The sequence below is a fragment of the Terrapene carolina genome, unplaced genomic scaffold (assembly GCF_002925995.2).
Source record: "Terrapene carolina triunguis isolate 2854851 unplaced genomic scaffold, T_m_triunguis-2.0 Scaffold715, whole genome shotgun sequence".
Lineage (NCBI taxonomy): Eukaryota > Metazoa > Chordata > Testudines > Emydidae > Terrapene > Terrapene triunguis.
Genome location: NW_020665066.1, coordinates 335,976 through 356,106, shown reverse-complemented (window position 1 = coordinate 356,106; position 20,131 = coordinate 335,976). Strand labels below are relative to the sequence as shown.

At 40.2% G+C, this 20,131-nt stretch overlaps 1 protein-coding gene across 1 annotated transcript in view; it reads right to left on the bottom strand.

Moving 5' to 3' along the window:
* OTOG (otogelin) overlaps nucleotides 1–14,061 on the bottom strand; it is a 142,223-nt gene extending 128,162 nt beyond the window's left edge. Inside the window, exons 1-10 of the mRNA XM_024210431.1 lie at nucleotides 13,977–14,061; nucleotides 13,429–13,583; nucleotides 11,643–11,761; nucleotides 11,007–11,212; nucleotides 9,445–9,575; nucleotides 7,501–7,607; nucleotides 6,407–6,516; nucleotides 5,707–5,832; nucleotides 4,404–4,512; nucleotides 615–661 (exon numbers count right to left, since the gene is read on the bottom strand). Of these exons, the coding sequence (XP_024066199.1) occupies nucleotides 615–661; nucleotides 4,404–4,512; nucleotides 5,707–5,832; nucleotides 6,407–6,516; nucleotides 7,501–7,607; nucleotides 9,445–9,575; nucleotides 11,007–11,212; nucleotides 11,643–11,761; nucleotides 13,429–13,583; nucleotides 13,977–14,061 (1,195 nt within the window). The remainder of the gene's footprint in view (nucleotides 1–614; nucleotides 662–4,403; nucleotides 4,513–5,706; nucleotides 5,833–6,406; nucleotides 6,517–7,500; nucleotides 7,608–9,444; nucleotides 9,576–11,006; nucleotides 11,213–11,642; nucleotides 11,762–13,428; nucleotides 13,584–13,976) is intronic.
* Nucleotides 14,062–20,131: the final 6,070 nt, after the last annotated feature.

Sequence of the window (20,131 nt, the reverse complement as noted above, 5' to 3'; positions counted from 1 at the left end):
GCCAGCATTAAGTTAAGGTTATCTGTTTATAACTCAGCCAGATTTGGGATTTTTTTCTTTCACAGGAACAACAAAAATTTAATTCCTGACACCAGGACAACCCCCACTGCCAAAGGTCAAGTCTTTTCTCCAAAGCAAGCGGTGCTAGTGATTGGCAATGAAACAGCTATAAGAATGTGGTCAAAACAATGTATTTTTCCCTACTCTTGTTTTTGGAAAAACAAATCATCTGAGGAAGACATCTGGCATGAAAAATTTCAGCTCAAACAGTTTAAATTATAATGAGAAGTGTTGACCAACATAAGCTAAAGATGGTGCCGCCAGTTCTGCCTATAACAACACTCAACTAACGTACTGTGAAGGGCATTATCTAGCTGAATAGAAAAATGAAGATGGCTGTTATGAAGGTCATTGTAATACCTATTACAATGTGTGTATAGGTGTGTATGTGTATATGTAGTTATATAAAGAGACACACACACGTTGTACAATAGGAAATCTTGTTAAAATATGTCTCAGGGCAGAATTTGGCCTTAAGTAACAATTGGCTATTATAAACTAACATAATGTTTTGGAATCTATGAGGTACCTGACCCCAGGTCCTTTACACATACCTGGACAGGTAAGATTTGTGCAAGTCCACTTTCCTCCAATACAAGTACTGAAAGAAAAATCAAAAGGTGCATATTAAAAAAAATTCAAACATTGTCCATCAGCTCCACCTCCTGGTTTTCTGCTCCATGGAGACATCACCAAAAGAGTAAGTGGGATGAAGGGGTACGGCAATAGCAGAAGATGGCCAGACCCAGATATTGTGGGCAATGGTTGGACTTGATTATAAGTGGGGAGGTTGCTGAAAGAAGTGCCATCTGTTAGTTTGCATAGAGGCCCACAAAATCTAGGATTAATCTTGCTTTTCTCTCATTAGTGATCATTATAAAAACTAATGATGAATGAATCCCAAAAGGTCAGGGAGCTTTAGTTTGGATCGAATCACTTGAAAACGTGGATGTTTATCCAAACTTTATTTGAACCTGTTGGATGTGCTTGATACAGAAGTTCAGGTCAATTCCTTTTTTTTTTTTAATCTGAACTTGATCACCTCTCCTTAGTAAAAGAAAAAACAACATGGAACAATTCTGTTAATAAAAGGACTGTATTGTAGAGGGCTGAGTTTTAGGGAAGTCTCACTTTCTAAGATTTTTGTTCAGACTCACTCACAAGATGTTTCTCTGCAGCATCAGAACCCCTTAAATATTTATACGGTTAGACTTTTCTGAATATGTAATGAGTCTGAAGAAAAAATGGAAAGTATCAAATACTTGTTTGTTCTGCAACATGCCTTCCACTCTTCATAAAATAGGAAGCCTTGCATCTTAAATGCTATTCCTATCATGGTGCGCGGTGTATCCAGCATCATTGATCTCTCTCTTAGAAATTTTTTTTCAGTACAGAAAACAGTAGTTGGTGCAGTTATGGAGTGCCCACATCAGAATAGCATTTTTATTATTACAGTTCAGAACCGTCCCGTTTTTAACTCATGAAGAAGCGGGGGGGGGGAAGGGAGTCACTTTGCAAGGCCTATGGTATGCAAGAATATGACCAAACACATTTAAGTTCTATTGAAATAGAAGTTCTAACAACATTTTTAAGGACAGCAATCTGTAATAACACTAAGCAATAAGGGGGAACCAATGTTAAGGCAAAGACTGAAGGTGTCTATTTTCTGTAGCAGAGGTTTATAAAAAGAATAGAAAGCTGTTCAATTTTTCATTTTATTGAAATGAAACCTGTATCTATCCTGCTCAGCAGAACAATTTGATCTTGTCAAAGAGAGAACATCTTCCCTTTGGCCTTGAAGGTAAGATATGCAGTCTACTTAATGCTTCTTTGTGGAAAAGCATATTCAGGGTGTACTGTAACTATAAGAGTGGTGTGGCTCATATCTCAAACATCTACATCTCTACAAGAATGAAGGAAGGAAGAGATCCCTGAGCACAGATCTCATTATACATCACCACTTTGCATTGTCTGCTCACCAGACATGTCTTTAAGACTCTTCCACCTTCCAGACTACAGCACACATAAAAAGACAATGGTTTGATTTAGTGTTGTTGCTTTCAAAGTGTGTCAGATGTAATTCCCATAGGACCCATGAAATCCGGCCATACCAGAGCATCCAGAACAGCAGAAACAAGCTTCTCTAATCAGCCTTATTAAAATGCAGTCTCATATTTTTGCGCTCAACACCACAGAATGATCTATTTTATTGGTGTCCAATCTGTGGCTCTTGAAGCTCTAAATTGTGGCCCTCAAGTTTCACAATGTTAAAATATGGTCTTGATTATAAACTGAAAATGCATTCCCCAAGCCAGGCCTTGCAATTATTTAAATGAAACATTTGAATCAGCTTTGTCACTACAGGAAGGAGCTAGGGGACACTGCCTCCTCAGCTGACTTCCCACTCCTTCCCCTGCCTCCCAGAAGCAGCTCCATTATGAGCCGGAACTTCATGAGCAGCTCCTGTCCCTTCCCTGCTGCAGCTGTTCAGCAGTTCCCCCACTTGCTGCCTACTGGATTGCAGGGGAAGGGGAGTAGCTCTGGTTGCGTCACGGTGGGGTAGTGGGCAGCCAGACCTAGTGGTCAGAGACAGAGTCCACAGTCATGAGACAGAAGTCAAGTATCAGATGGGTCAGGATACCAGGAGCTCAGAAGCAGGAGACAAACTGGAGATCAGAACCACAAGTCAGACACCAGGAGTCAAGCCAGGGGAACAGGAAGCACAAGGCACACAGTCCAGAACAGGGTGGATCCCAGTTGTTCAGACAGCTTCCTGTTCCTGCTGCTGGCTTAAGTAGGACCAGCAGGCCAATCAGCTACTCTGTCACTCCACCAATAGGACCTCAGGGGAGGAGCCTCAAACTGGAGTTCATGGGTCCTGGGTAAGCAGTTGTCAGCAGGCTACCAAGTGGTGGGTTCGAGCATGGCTACTCCTGTCCTACAGACCCAGATTCGAGGCCCATGGGTTGCTCCATTGCTTACTTACCTCACAGATTGTGGGAGCCTGACGAGGAGCTGACAGAAGCTGAGTTGGCTCTGCCTGAGCCTAAAGGAATATTTAGCAAAGAGTGGTTCCCCTCCCCTACACAGCCTTGGCTGGGGAGAGGATGAAAAACTGAGAACCAAAAATAGTTATGGCTCCAGTTATGGCTCCGAGTCCAGGTTAAAGTAGCCTGGGGGCTGCTTTATCTTGTTCCAGCTGGCTACAGTCCCCAAGGGACTATACACTAAACGGGGATGACCAGAGCACAGCCTGAACCAGAGGCTGTGGGGAGAAAGAGGCGAAGGAACCAACTATACTCAATGAGTGTCCAAGGAGGACTCCTCCGTACCTAGAAATCCCCTGCAGGAGACATGGTTTCCACTCCATTTGTGCTTCCTGAGTACACAAAGGGAAGAGAACATAGGGGATTTTAGGGGAGTTGAGCAACTGGAGCTTTCATTGACTTCATTTGGAGGCATGGATACTCAGCAGCTCTGAAAAATCCAGCCTTGTGTAGCTGATTAATAAATCACCAAGTACAGGTCATGCAATTGGTAAATGCAGAGGGCAGCTGCGAAATGAATTAATGATCACAGTAAAGAATGGTGAGCCCAGAATAAGTGTCTGTGAAACTTTAAGGATTCTATAATTATATAAATTTCTCCATCTAAGCTTAACATCTGACCCTATAAGTAGACTCTTTCTGATATTATCCTAGCAGTTTCACTATCCTAATATTTGATCTACCATCCAAATTCAGATTCTGCCTGTCCCTAGGGAATTTCTAGATTCAAAGAAGTGTTGACAACACCACGGAAATTAAACAAGGATACCTGAGAAGAAGATTATTTTAGAGTCTAAAACAAGATGTCTGATACTTATCTTGAGTTTCCACAGATTATCTGAATTTGGGTTTGAGCTAAATTTTATCCCAGTATAAATTAGTACAACTCCACTGAAGCCCTAGAGCTGTGCCAATTTACACCAACAGAAAATCAGACACAATTATGTAAAAATTTCTAAGTTTATTTAAAAGTTTAACATTTATCTGCTTTATTTTTCTGATTTGCCTTTCATAAATGAAAAGAAAAGTGCATTCACTGCCCCTCCATAATCAGACAAAATATGTTATATACAAATTGATTGTATTTTCATCAGGGCTTTGGAGTGGAGCCCGGAGCTGGAGCGCGGAGCAGCTCCGGAGCAGTGGAGCTGCAGGTTTTTGCCTGGAGCTGGAGTGGAGCCAGAGCACAGCTCCAAAGCCCTGATTTTCATAAAAATAGGGGATGTAAGAAAGGGCTTTTTGTCTCATGATCAAATGATTAATCAAGTATGCAGTACAAAAAGGGAAGTTACTAACCAGTTATTGCACTCCTCATGAACCACAGAGCCTGTTCTATAGGAATTTCCATGATAATCACATGGGCATTCTGTAGGCTTGACACATAATTCATTTTCATAAATTAGACCTAGAAGGAATAATCCAACATGAAATAAATGTGAATGAGCTTCATTAATGGTGGCTGGAGCTTTGTCTACCTAACTAGTACTTCTAATAATAAAACTAATGGCCCTATGGAGTAAATGTTTTAGAATAGCTTGAAGTTTCTTCCATCTTGCAGAAAAAAATTATATCTAATTAAATATTAGATTTAATCCCTTTATTGTTGGAGATACACTGAAGTAACCGGGAGCTGCTGGTTAAAGTTTAGTATCTTTGAAAGTCACACTGCTTTATTTAAGTGCCTTATGGATCTGGGAGCTTAATGTCAAGCACTCATTGTTTGACACGCTTGGCCTTTGGCCATACATTTTATTCACTGTTTGCTGTGTATTTTGTTCCTTTAATAACTAATTTAAATTATAACTATTTTAGTACTAGAACCCATAGCACAATAGCCCACTGGAAACTAAGCAGATAACAGAGATGATTACACTTACATACCAGCAGAGAATTACTGAGGGGCACCACTTTTAAGATTCATGGAACATCACTACTCTGTTTGATCCGTCCCTTTCCAGACAGTTATATATCCAATAACTGGCAGTAGCAAATGGAGAATACGGACAAGATTTTGTATTTACGTCTGTGCACAAGGCTAAGTTAAGAAATACACTCTATACAAATAGGGACACATCTAGGACCCCAGTTCCCAGCATCAACAGAATCTCAGCTTTCATTTAAAAAACCATAACTATGTATGTTTCTAGCCGTCATGGTTGCAAAAGAGAGCTTGAAAATGTAACTTGAGTGTAACCAGTGCCATGATGTCTGCCTGAGTCTGCAGACGCCTCTAGCAGAGAGATGAGCAGCAGCCACTAGAACTAGGGAGGAAACTGCCTAACCCCAAAACCAACACCAGAGCAAATCATTGCCTCTTGCCAGGGGGTGGAGCTCTGTTGCTTCTGTGGTGGTTCCACCTGGCTACTGGTTGCAAGAGTGGAAAAGGCTCAATCAGTGCTGGGAGAAGGGCCTCCCCGGTACTCCCCCTGTTGAGGCAGCAGCCATGATGAGTCCCCCTTGCGAGTGTGTGCCTAGAATGATCCCCAGCTTGCCGCCCATTAGTTTCACCAAGGCTCACACACATATCTGAAGGCCAAATTTAGCCATAGGATAAGTTTAGCCATAGATAAAACAAGTTTGAGAAATAAGGCTGTGTTACCATCTGGACAGTAGCATCCATCGACACAGGGAAGTTCACTGTCAATACACTGTGTTTTTTGCTGACATGAAACTGGGCAACAGTCGATACATTCATTGTAGATTAAAGGTTCTTCACAGGTAATAACTGAAAAATGAAACAAGCTGAGAAATGAAAAGGCATTATGCTACCACCTCAGTGGAAGTTAATACTATTCACACTGTTTTCATATATTTTACTTTTTTTAAATTCACGTATCAAATCTGATGTACTGAATTGTGAAGGTTTATCCAAGTGCTACTTGAATAAAACATTTTTAAGTCCTTGCAAATTTTATATTTCAGAAATCAAAGGAGTATTAATCAATATCTGAGACAGCACGTTTACAAAAGATAAGATGCACAATCTTCTCAAAAATACCTGCAATGTTTCTAACAGGATGATTTATTTTAAAACATTTTCAAGTTATTAAAAAACATATGCTTCATAATTTAGGACAGTCTTACATTTATATAGAACCTTTCATAATGAAATTTCCTAAGTACAGACTAAATGTGCAAAAATTAGACATAGTGAAGTTCATCTAGCACTGAAGTGCAGTCAGCTCTATGTTGTCTCTGGAAGGCACATTGAACCACAATAGAAAGAAAGATGTGCAGAACTGTCTCATCAAAGTTCAGCTATTGGGTAATATTTTCAAGTATGTGAGTAGCCAACATACCACATTGCTGAAAGTGCGTCCGCCATCCATGAAGGGGTTTTCCTGCTTGAGCACAGGTCCTGGCATATTCAGTTAATGCTCGACACCAAGTTGCATGATCAGCTGCTGACCTTATACAAATAAAAATTGGCATGACCTTACTTTCTCCATATAATCATATAACTTCATAAATATTTTGCTAAGTCTTGCATTGTTTCAACAATATGTATGTTCTGGTATTTGAATTTATATTAATAAGGAATAACATTTTGAAATACTGTGTTGGTTAAATAGCCTAAAGTTCTTAAATGAATAAAACATTCTACCCTGCTTGGGAGACTACTTATCAATATACATGGTGCCTGATTCTGATCTTAATTATACTGGTATAAATCAAGAACAACTCCATTACAATCAATGGACTTTTATAGCAATGTAAAAGTAATGAGAGTGAGATTAGAATCAGGTTCTTGATTTTTAACAAAGAGAAGAAATTCTCTCAGAAAAGTTATTAAGCTCAAGGGAACAAGAGGAAAGCATTAAGAGTGCCATCAATGTGCTCAGCATGGTACAGGATGCAAAAGGCTGTCTTTGCCCCAGCAATCTTACATTTTAAATCATAGTCAGAACAGTTCAGACAAACAGTGCATCAGGTTGCCAGATGACAGAATAATATTCAAGGAGTGTAGATTTTTAAAAAATCATTGATTGTCTCTGTTTGTCAGACTAACATATGTTTTGTGGAAGATTTTTTTTATTTGTTTGTTGATCCAGCAATCCTGCACCATTAGAATAGAACATACTGATTATAGCATAGCATATACAGTAAAATACATACACACTCAAGGATAGATAAATTGGGTAATTTAAAACTCATTGAAAATTACTGGGCCTGAGGCTTTTCTCACGTAAACCAGAGAAACTGAGAATAACTCCACTGAATCTGTGATGGTATGTGGGTATAAAGCCAGGCCCATTTATTACATCACAAGAACTGTTAGATAAAAAGTGTTATGCAGAAAAGACATGCATTGAAGGGTCAGATATATTTTCTGAAGAGAAGAAGAAAATGTGTTATCTACCAGCTTTTGAATTATCAAAAAATGCTTACTTACATGCAGAGGTCATTGGTGCAACTAGCCATGAAAGGAAGAGGACTCACATAATCATGACATTGTTCAAATGGAGGCCATAGTAGTGTATTACACAGAGCATATGCCTTCTAAAAAGAAAGAGATTGCTGTTGTGAAAGTAGTATTCTTAAAAACATAAGCAGCATAGCATATGGTGCAAAAGCAAAACATGTGGCGTGCTCATTAAGTAACCTCAGGCTAGGAAACAGTTTCTTCTCAGCAACTAAAAGCAGTTGCCTGTAGCATATTGCTCTCCATCAGGGCTGACTAGAGAAGGAAGAAGGGAGTGAGGTGTCAATTGTTCCAAGGCCTTAGTTCAGGGTCCCCCCCAAAATTGCCTGTAACTGAGGTGAAATGGCAGGGGGCAGCAAACATGATGTACCGGGACCCCAAATTTCTCTCAACATCCTAAGCTTGTCACAACATTGACTCCTCAGTGCTGTCTGTTATTGTCTGTACAATCACTGGATATGGACCAAGATGAGAACCTGAGACTCTGTGTTAGAGCTCAATCTGAATGCTCTCAAAGTTGTAGTCCATGTTCTGGTAGGGCCCATTCTAAGCTCAGTTCACATACTACCACAAAAACTTCTGCATACTTTAAACATTTACCTGTCATCAATAAAGCCTTCAAACACCTCCTGCCCTGAATTGAGAGGACCAGCCAACCTCTCTCAAATATACCTTCAGGCTTCACAACATGCCCAAGGCTCAATACACTCTAGTTCTGTCAGCCTAGTGGGCAAGTTCCAGCATCCCCTCATTACAGACACCCAGCATGTAGGTCAATTAAAATATACAATAAAATGCATCACAACCAAAATGTGACCTCTCAAGTCATCTGTCACTGGCTTCAGTACAAAATATTTCATCTTGGGGGGCTTCCCCAAAGCACATCATGTAGAGGGGAAAAATATTGGAATTGGGGTGGGCAAAAGGGGTGATAGCTAAACCCTTGTTGCTGCCACTTATGATGCATTTTATTTCTGTCTTCTTAAGGGATATTTGCCTAAGGAAGGATTCCAGCATTGGACCTTTGGTTTGCAGCATTTCACTGATACAACTTGAAAAAATATAGCTCAAGAATGTCACCGAAATTTTTCTTCCTTGGTTACAGAGATGAAATTTTGGTCCCCAGTGGCAAGAGAAGTGCTTTAATCTCTTTAAGCAGCTGTTTTGGCACCAGATCTAGAGGAAGCCACTGGCCTGGTTTCCAGGCTGCACCTTTTCTTATGATGAGACAGCAGAATGTGCCAAAAAATCAAGGACTACATTACAAACTTAAAAGAGAAGGCAGATGAAAAAAGCACAAGAATGAACCAATCCATCAACCACTCCACACCCCTTTCTAACTAAGCATAGTCTATGTCTTTGAGGCACTGTCAGGAAAAAATATGCACCTTGGAACTAGATGACACTAATCAAAGAACACTAACATAAACATCACACCTGGTACTAAAGGTTTTTGACTAAATCCTGCACTCTGAGTATTAAGTGAGGGAAAGAAGATGGTAGGAGAAGCAATTGTCCCCCAACCCAGTACTATCCCCCACCCCTCCCATAGAAGTAGGAAGGCAGAATCTCGCTATAACACTTGAGAGTTGAGAAAAGCAGACATTTAAACACACCAGCCTGGACTGCACACCATATCCCCGAAAAAACATATCTAGCCCCTCAGCCAGCTAGTAGATAGGCTGCAGTGAGCAGTAAGCAGGAATAGCAAATCGGGATTTGCAGTTTGCTCCTGCTTCACAGTCTCTCTTCACCCCCTTCCTCACAGCCTGTGGGGAGGAGTCCTGCTCTGCACCACAGCATTCCTATAGCAAAGGACACACTGGGCAGCATCTCTATTCTCCCTCGATGCACTGACCAAGACCCTATAAGAATTACAGACTGTTAATTTTTCTTGTTAATTTTGATTCACACCTGTAAAGAGTCTTGGCTTTGGGTCAAACAGGGTGGCTCATAGTTAAAAGAGTTATCCCGGTCAGGTGAGCCCTGTGGACGATTTTCCCTCCAGCTCTCTACAAACTCTGCAATGTCTTCAGTCAATTTTCCTAAGAAATATACACAAATATTAAAGCATCAATTTGACACAGAACAACAATAACCGCATTTGTATAGGCTCTTCCATCCGAGAACCTCAGAGCTTAACAACCATGTCAAAGGATGACCGTCTCTTTAAGAGTTGGGTCAGCCCCACTTGTGACTAACCAGTGGCCTCCCATCTGAGGCTGCAAGGTGAGGTTGATAGCCTGAAGGTCCATATCATGACCAGCAAGGTCTCAGCTGGTTAGGGAAGCCCTGTGGTAGGCCCTGGAACTCTAGAAATAGCCCAGCTGGTTGGTGTTTCCCAGGCAAATGACCTGGAAAGTGAGAGCTGCAGGGAGCAGGAAGGCTTCTACAGAAGACCATGGATTAAGGGAAAGAACCCAGTTATATGAAACTCCCAGGAAGGTGGCCTGGAGAATGAGAATAACAAGGAGTCCCTGGGTCAGGGCAAGGACTTGGAATGTCTGAGAGAGGTGAGGGAAACACCTGTGGAAACTATAGCCCGTGTTCGGCACAGGAAGTATTTTATATATGTTTTTTGCCTACATTTTTGGTTTAACCAATGAAGTGTGCCCTGAGGCAAGGGCTGAAACTGACTGTGGCATAGCATTCATTCTTCGTCGAGCTGGGTGAGGGTAATTTAAAGGGCCAGCTGGGAGAAGGCAGCTAAGGGCTGCACTCTGCAATAAGCCATTAAACTTGAAAGCCCACTTTAAAGGTACAGAAATAGTATCTTCATTTTTATTTTTGGAGAAAATGAGACACAAAAAGCTTAAGGGCAAGAATTTCAAAAGTGACTAGTGATTTGGGGCTCTCAGCTTGAGATACTTTAAAAAGGCCTGATTTTCAAATAGTACTAACCAACCACCCTCTCAAAATCTGGACCCTCTCATGTCTCAGGTTGGGTGCCCAGAAACTGAGGGTCTGAAATCACTAGTGAAAATCTTGGTTGAAATGAAATGACACATTAGTTGAATTTTTGGTGGTTTTCTTTAATTACACGTTAAAGTTTAATTATATATTGACTTATCCTCCCAAAATAGTAGTGGTATTTTCAGGTTGCCAGAGACTCCTTGTGCACTTAGATTTTTTACACTTGACAGTGTTCCCTCCTCTCTCTCTATCTACTTTTTAGGTTCCTAGAACCCAAAGTTTGAGTACAGTTCTAGCTGGGTGCTGAGCCAAATGTTTAGTTTATTTTGAAAGGGATCCCTAACCATAACCCTGGAGCCCATATTGAACCCAGATATCCTTACAGATAACACCTGACAGAAGGGTTACAATATCTTATTTTAATTTCAAACAGATCTACTTTTAAACACAATTAAGATTACCATAAAAACTACATTGAAGGGAATTATTTTTTGACCAGGAAAATTAAAGTGAACTGAAGCAAACTTATATTAACATCATAACAAATATGTAAAAATACTCACCATAACTAGTCTCAAGCTCATCCTGCAGGATAGCATTGTTGTTTCCACATAACCCATGTGTTTTGCCCAAGTAGTCTGGTGTCAACTTTATATAGACTGCAGATGTACCATCCCAAGCCAGAGTGAATGCATACCGGTGTCTAACTAGGATGTATCCAGCTAGTTTTTGGATGTGTACATTTCCTATAGCATGAGGTAACTGAACTCTATGAAGCAAGCATAATTAAAGACAAAAGAGCAAAGAATTTTTAAATGAAAATGATCTCCATGTAAAAGAATTATTACTCAGTGATTTAATGACTTCCCTATAAACTTGAGGGAAACTGTGCTTTGAGTAACACTGATGTAAATCTGGAGTAACTTAATTGAGGCCAACAGAATTATATCAGATTCACATCCAGCTCCAAACATGAATGCAGAAATTTTATCCTCTAATACCACAACATAGTTTAAATATCATTCTCCTAGTGCACTACTTTGTGAACTGCAGAAATGTTACCATCAATATGGAGGGCATATTTGCCTTTTAGCTGCCAATAAGTGATGCTGCTTATATGTACACTGATGTAAACAATGTCATGAGAATTGATTCAATGTAAAAACAAAACATACCACAATAAATGTGAATGTAATTACCCAAATCCTTTGTAGATGACCTCACTGCTCAACTTTATTTCTTCATCTCCAGAAAAAAATAGGCTAACAGACCTTTTGCAGGAATAGGGTGAAGATTTGCATTCTGGATCATTATTAACCTGCCAAATGATATTATTGGGGAGAAGTTACATTTTAATAACTCTCTCAACATTCCCTATGCTGCCCAACTAATACGTTCTGTCCCGATCATGACTTTTAGCAATGATCTCAAGGGGCAACAGGATAGTTTGGTCACCATGGCTTCAGTCCTGGGTTTCTCCAAGACTGCCAACAATTGTGATATGCAGCAGTATAGCTATGCCGCTGTAGTGTAGACACTTGCTATGGAGATAGAAAGAGTTTTTCCATCAACCTAGCTGCATCTATAGCTACATCTAACTACGTTGCATAGGGTATGAAATTTTTCAGTCTAAGATTTAGGGGTAGACCCAGTCTAATTTGGCCATCATCTTCTCTCCAGACTCTGAGCCTGATCATATCCTCCTAATTTTACAGTGTACAAAGCAAATTCTATTTAAGATGCAATGCTACTAACAGGAACTGGTGACTATATGAGTTGCAGTTGACAAAATGATGCAATGAAAGTTACTGCTTTCCCTAGAGTTTAGCCATTGGAAACAATGGCAATACACTAACACAGAAAAAGAAGTACACAGCAGTGACATGCCTGTGGGGGAAGGAGATCAAAGGTTGGCATCATTGGCAGAGCATAAAGGGCAGGGAGAAGAATAAGGGAGACCAATCAAAGATGCAGGAAAAAGCAGAATGAAGTAGGGTGCTGCGTGCAAGGACAAGAAGTTTGAGCTTGCTGGGCAGTGCAGTGGGAAGCTGGTGAGGTGACTCAGCAAAGGGCAGGGGATTAGATGGCTGAAATAATGTGTGGGAAAGACTATTTAAATTTGTAATATATAAAAATAATGCATCTGATATAAATTAAGAGACTATGTTAGAAATTATGTATTTGATGGAACTGTTTTTGAAAGATCGTCAATGTCTCAGCTTCTTCTACATTATCAGTAGTAGCTCTATTGCCATTAAAGATGAGTTAATATTCAAAATTTTTGATATTTAAAAAAATGCATTTCATTGTTATGAAACTATGCTGCTTACATACTGCAATGACAGGCACTACAGAAACTTTAATACATATATATTGTAGAATTTAAAATGAGTTCGATTATCTGGAATTACATGGCCTAATCCCAAGAGGTGCTGAGTACTGAAACTGGAAGTTGTGGGAACTCACTGAGCTGGGCCAAATATGAGTGAGTGGAATTATGACCAGGCACTTTAGCTGTGGTTCATATGTTCAATTGCACCCACAGAAATCATGAAACCACGGGTGCCAAACCTGAGTGGCATTGCAAGCCCATGCACCAGGTCACAATACCCAGAGTGGGGATCCAGGCCCAGCCCCACAGGACAGAAACTGCCACTGTGGGATGAGTGCAGGGTGCTCACTATCCAGTTCCCCCATCCTTCCACACTAGGCTTGGTTGGGATTAGGATTGTGGTGATAGGGCAGAGGGTGCTGCTGCAGGTCGTTGGTGCCCCTCTTGACTATAACTCAATATCATGTCCCAGAAGAGTTTAGTATAGTGCCCCCATTGAATTGGTGCTCAGCACCTCACCTGATCATGCCTATATATGTTAATACCATTGATAACCTTGTAACTTGTCTACAGATTATTTTTCCACTTTAAACTCACAAGTTATTTGTATGCCTGTGATCGTATGAAACTGACTTAAAAATGCAGTCTCCCACCTGTATAGAGAAACTCTGTTCATCTATTTCATTCTGTCTCACAAGTACATATGTGGATTTCCCAGCGAAATAATAGTAGAGTCCATCAAAGGTTTCAAAATGGTATTGGCCCCACGTTCGGCATATGTTATCCCTTTCAGCACCTGTGTTGTGCACTAGGCAGACAAAAGGAGAGCAATTTGAAAAGCATTAACTATTTATTTTTTGATTGAACAGGAAAGTTTAAGAAACACAATGCATTTGTGCTTGAGATTGCAGTCCCACTGCAGGATACCTGCAACACTCAGGGCGGAGGAGATATGAACGAACACTTCCAACTCTTTGGGTATGTCTCAGCATAACTCAACGCCAGCAGGATAGCAAGTAGTGGCTGGGAGTTGTGCAACTCCAGCTCTGCTAGTGTACTGGCTGTCCCCAGGGCAGGGAGTGACGATGAGGTTTGATGTCTTTTGGCAAAGGAAGGATGTCCATGTGGCTGTGAAGCCTGTATACTCTTAACCCATCCCTGGACAGATTGCATTGTAATAGAGAATCTTTTTTCTACACACCTGTCTGGCATCTTGATCCACTTGCATTAAATCGACTGCAGTCACAAAACTCTCTGTGCACACATTCACCTCCATTAAAACACATGACTGCATCTAAGTGAAGAAACAAGGCTTATTAAAAACTAAGTGTGATAATAATTTACATTAACAAGGCCCACTTCTGCCATTGAATGTAACTTGCATGTGAGTCAGTGGGTATTAGCTGTGCATCTGAAGACTGAATGGGCTGACATCTTTCACCTGAAGGATCCCAAAGAGCTTCACAAACAGTATTCATACAGGAATAACTTCACTATTGGAATGCAGACACATATGGCATGAAGGACTGCAGCCAAATGACCAGCGCAATACACTACAATTCAGGCATGCCAGATTCACCAGGGAAGATCTATATTCTGATAAAAAAGGCTATGGCATCTCGAGGCACCCGTAACCCATCTGTCACTGGAGTATCTGGGAGTCAACACAGGGATGGCAGGATACCTTAGTATCTAAAAGACCCCGAACACTAAAATGGATGAAGAGCTAAGTCAGCCCTGCCAAAATTCAAACCTGTTAGTCCATGGAGTCCAGATATTTCTAACTGCTAGGCCACTAGTAACTCCCATTCCTTCTGATAACTTGTAAGGGTACCAGTCACAAATCAATCTTACAAATATGGACCTGAATCAGAGCAGAGATTGACGCTTTCATTTCCCTAGATACTCTCCAACTTTTCAATGTAAAATATTTCTATTCATAAAGTACAATGAACCTACAGTATAGAAAGCAGAAACATTTTGATTTGTAATGACAATTTTGGTTTATCCAGAGTGGATCTCTATCAGAATCTTTTGGGCCAAATTTTCAAAGTACGAAGTATGATGTATGACAAGCAGAAATATGCATTTAACTACCAAATTAGCACCTTGAAATGCAACATTGGGGGCCAAAATATCTGCATGGGCATTTTGATGGGTTTGCCTATTTTGCCCATCTTTATCCTTTAAAGTTTGAGCTTACTTGGAAAATCACTGACTTTTAGTAACTGTACATAACTCCAATTACAAATCTGTCAATTTTATCTCCACAAGTATACAAAGTAGAAATATAGTTTATAATATCCAGAGAAGAAAAGCTTGAGAACATATCTGTTGTATGAAAATAAATGCATCATTATCATTTAAAGACTGGAGCTAACCAGGCAAGTTGAACTTTGAAAGAAGTAACCTCAGGTAGGTACAGCGTTTGGATTTGGCCTTTTTTTGTTTTACTTATTTTTTCTCTAAAAATACTTCAGTCTTTAGACAGAAGCATATTTTTGCTCACACAATTCTTGAAAAACAAACCATAACTATAACTCACAAGTCGTGTACAGAAACACAATACAAGGTCAAGGTTTCACTGGAAACAGGTACTGTTTTCTTCTACTTCTAGGGAACATTAATGTTTGAAATGTCAAATCACAATCAATAGTGTGTATAGTGAAATCATGGAGTGTCCTGATTCACTTCAGCTTTTGAAAGGGACGACTATGTTATTTAAAGTTTGAACCCTGAAAACCTACATGCAAGTACTGTGATTGGTTTCAATGGGCTTGGGCCCGTGAGTGAGGCTTCAAGGATTTGCATCCATGTTTTATGATGCAAAGTCATCTCCCATGCATTATGTTTTCTTCCAAATATTGGCATTCCCTGCACATAAATACAAAAAACACAAAGACCACCATAAGCTCATTCTGAACTATTTTACTAGAATGGCTGAATTCTATTTCCTGTAGACTAATTTTAAGATCACAAATCAAAATGTTTTGACAAGCCAGGCAAGGAACATTCAAAGGATGCATTCCTATTACTTTACTGTGGCTGTCTTTAGCAAGATAGCAAGCTAAAGACTTCAGCAAGAGTAATTTACCAGAAAACTTAATTTCAAATGCTATTTTCCTGCCTCATTTCCTGTCCTCAGATAGTTCATTTTATTGATACTTTTCATTACCAATTTTATACAAACACCTGCTATAGCAAGTGCTCAGTTTGTTATGCCAGCACTGGAGAACTTCATTATAGATAAAATGAGCCATATAGTTCTTCCTTCTAAAAACTTTAATTCCACTACTAAAAAATAATCTGAAGTAAAGCTGAGTATTGAAAGGTATCCTGCGAGAGTGATCCAGCCAAAAGTAACTGCAGCTTCAAGAGCAAAGAGAAATTAAAAAATTTCAAGTTTAATGAAAACAGACTATAATGTCCATATTCATTTTAAAACTCCAATTGGAGTTTGATCTGATTTTCAAATGGGCATCAAAAATGACACCCAGAAGTTTTGCATGGGCACCCATTTGCACACACTAGTGCCTTTAAATGCAGACACCGGCCGGGTAACTGTGCATCACCCACTATAATTTCCATGAATAACCCTTCTAAATAATGGGATAAATGTGGGATAAATTGAACTATGACTATACAGGGATTGTCCTATGAGAGCATAACCAGTCTGAATCCTACCTTTTAAAACTGCATGGAGTTGGTTTATTGATCACAGTACAGGTTTCACTATAAAATGCTCATACTTCAAATTTCTTCTGTTTCATAAGATTTTATCTTCTTAAAAATTAGTCCCTTTGCTTAAAATTGCACCTATGCTGGCACCTATAAGATTTCTCAGCACAGGAGAAACTTTTTGTCCAAGATTTTTAAAAATAGGTGCCTAGATCCATACTTGGTAACCTAAGTAAGTGGTCTGATATGCAAAACCTGCTGAGGACCTAGCAACTCCCATTAACTATAATTGACTTCAATGGGTGCTGCTAGATACTCAGCACTTTTGCTAATTAGACACCTAAATCTATATTTAGGAGGCTAATTTAGGCTATTATTTCTGAAAATTTTCACATTCAACTGCAAGTGTTTCCACAATATCTTCACAATTAGTCTACAGAAAGAAGCTGTGCTTTTTCCATATTAGGCACAGTGACTTTCATAAAGGGGACTCTGACATTTCAGCCTACATGTATGTAAGGTAAATGTCACCTTATCTAGAAGTTCTCATCTGGGGAATTAATTTTAATATAATAAATATGTTATATTTATATAATATAAATAGATTTATATTGTTTCAACAATATCTGAATGCAACACTTTGACATTTCCAAAGTGAAATATTTAATTCCATTAAAAAAAAAATCAAGATTTTGACTTTTTGTTCCAAACTGGGACAAATACAGATTTCAAAATCTCAAAAATGTTTGCAGGACAGAAATTCCATTTTCCAACCAGATCTAGAGACAAGAGACAGTGATTAAGAGGGTATATATATATATATATATATATATATATACACACACACACACACACACACACACACACTTACATGGAACTATTTCAATTACAAATTTATTTGAGACGTATATTAAGTGGCAAGGCAGAACAATGGGTCAGCTCCCTAGTCTCCCATTTCTGGATAGCTGGATTCAAGCCCTGGTTAAAATAATTTCCTGGGATGCTGCTTCTGCACAATACAGCTGCCCTTGTCACAAAGGTACCACTCAACAGGCCACAGAGTTCAGCATGACTGCAACACTGGGATGTGACCGGTCAGAGTTGAGAGGCACTGGGAGAGCTTTTTGGGGGGTGAAAGGCAAGCTCTACAGGCTGTGTATTGTGCTGCACTCCAGCCTACATTAATAGTCGGTCTTCCACTTTAATCAAGCGGCAAAGTTAACAATCATTTGGAAAAAGTGGTAGTTATGGGTCACCAGCTTGCCTAGATATATAACCTGCATTAAAACTGTTTGCAAATGAACATCTGGCTGCTGGGTCAGAATTATCTTACATCTCCCAGTAACTTGCCCCATCAAGCTCACTTTTTTCCAGTCAAATTGACAAAAAAGAAGGCTGCCGAGGCTGAGTGCTCAGCCTCCCCACTTTGTTCCAAAGCCAGAGAACTTGGTTGCTCTTCTTCTTCTTCTTCTCCAGCTCCTTGGAATTGCTTGCGGAAGATGAGCAGCTGGACTGAAAGGTTCTTGTCAATTTTACCTGTGAAATTGACAAGAGCCTTCCCGGGTGAAGCCACAAAATTCCATTATGGTTGTCCCCATATGGATTTTTTTCCTGAAAACCTCCCATTTTTTATCTTTCATCCTGTCCGGGGACAATTCCCCCACCCGAAAACATGAGCTTTTTCACCATTTTCCAACACTTCGCCCATTAGGAGTGAGTAAAGACCACTGAAAATACTTGCCAGGCTGCAAGCATCACTGGCAAGACGAATGCAGTGGGTAAATTGTTTGCTCATTATCATGACATATGTTTCAAACAAAGACATTGCATATGATCAGCTGTTGTGGACCGTGGCAGGCACGGGAAGCTGCTTGTGACTCACCGAACCTTAGATGCCCAGCCCCTGCCAAACTTAGAGCAGCAGGTGTCCTAATCTAATTTCCCCGGTGGAAACTCCATAAAGAGTTTACAATAGCAGATCAGCTGTAGTGGAGCTCATCTCCATTACGCTCCCTCCTGCCCCCCGCTTACATCTTTCTCCCCCTTACCCTGGGGATAGGGTGAGCATCAATCATAGGTAGTAACTACACCTTCTCTGCTAGCTTTACCATAGTGGACAATCCCCCTGCACAAGAGGAATTCTCCTGTGAACATTTTAGCAAAGAGCAATTTGGCACTGGAAAATACAACCCAGGTTATTGAAAATACACATAAATCAAGAATGATTTAGATAATGGCATAATTAATCCCTTTTGCACTCTACAGCTGCCTTCCTCAGTCTCTCCATGTGAAAATTCACCCCTATGCATAGGACCTGTGAAACACCGACATACCCTGGTCGTCAACGGGCGGGATCGAATCTGGGACCTCTGGAGCTTAGTGCATGAGCCTCCACCACATGAGCTAAAAGCCAACTGGCTGTTAGCTAAGGCTGTAGAGCAGACTCATTTTATCTTTCTCTCTCTCTAAGTGGTCTCCGTGCCACTAGATAGGACAGCACACCACACCCAGAATGTTTGTGGGTTACACCTGTACAAGGCTTTTGTACCACATACCCTTTTTGGAGAACTTAAGTGGTGCATAAGCCTACTAATGGGTCTCTGAAGTAGGATGAATTTTATGCATAATAGCCTGGCACCTTTCATTCCTGGTCCTGCCCACTGTCTCCCAAAATTGGGAATAGAACTCAGGAATCCTGACTCCCAGAATGTTGCACTAGCCAGTGCCTTTAGCAAAGTGGTGAGCTACTGCCTTCAACAAGAGTAATTTAGCCTTCAGTGTGAAAGTCATTAGGCATCTGTCCTTCTAGATAAGCTAAATGAAATGCAAATGTCCAGTTTGACTGGGTTGTCTGAATTGGTTGAGGTGCTGCTGTGTTCTGAAAATTGAGTGAATCTCCAGATAACTGTTTAGGCTGATAACAAAACTAGTCAGATGATCTGACAGGCTTCAGATTCTCCTTCCTTTCACAAGAAGGTGCATATATAGAGAGCCCTGTGTCAGTGTAAAGCAGTTAAGTATTACCAGTGAAGTACAGCCTGATTTCAGTCCTGCTTCACTGGGTCGTCACTCAGAAGGCCTGTGATAACGTGCAAGTGGAAGCCTGGGTTACTTTAATTTTGTTGCACCTATCAAGTAGTTCTTTAGGCTTTTACTGAACAACCTCTCATGCCAGCATTCAGCTTCCTTTCAATTTGTAATCATCTTAAAAACCCCAACATATTCTCAAGCCAAATGAATCTTTTCAAGCTGGAGTTGAGGGTGTCATCTCAGCATGTATTTAAGTGTTTCTGGCCCTCTCCGAAATCCGGTGCTAGAAATTGCACAGAGTGGGATAAATTGGGTTTGTATTTTGCCAGTGTTCAAGTGACACAAATGTGTCACTCTGATTTCTCAATAGCAATGCAATTTTCAAAATAGCCCATGGCAAGACTTTCAAGACAAAGCAACCTCCTGCATTTGGCAGGCAGCTTTTTGATTGTGTGTGCCACAAAATGGAACAGAAAGATGGGAGACCCTACAAAAGAAATTACCCCTCCCTCTTCCCCACACACACTACACATACCCACACATAGACATATGATTCATCAATCAACATTTCTTACTAACAAAACTCTGTGTGTCTTTGGGATATTCCCTTTGAATAAGTGGAAGGATTTTCTTGCATAAAAGCAGGAG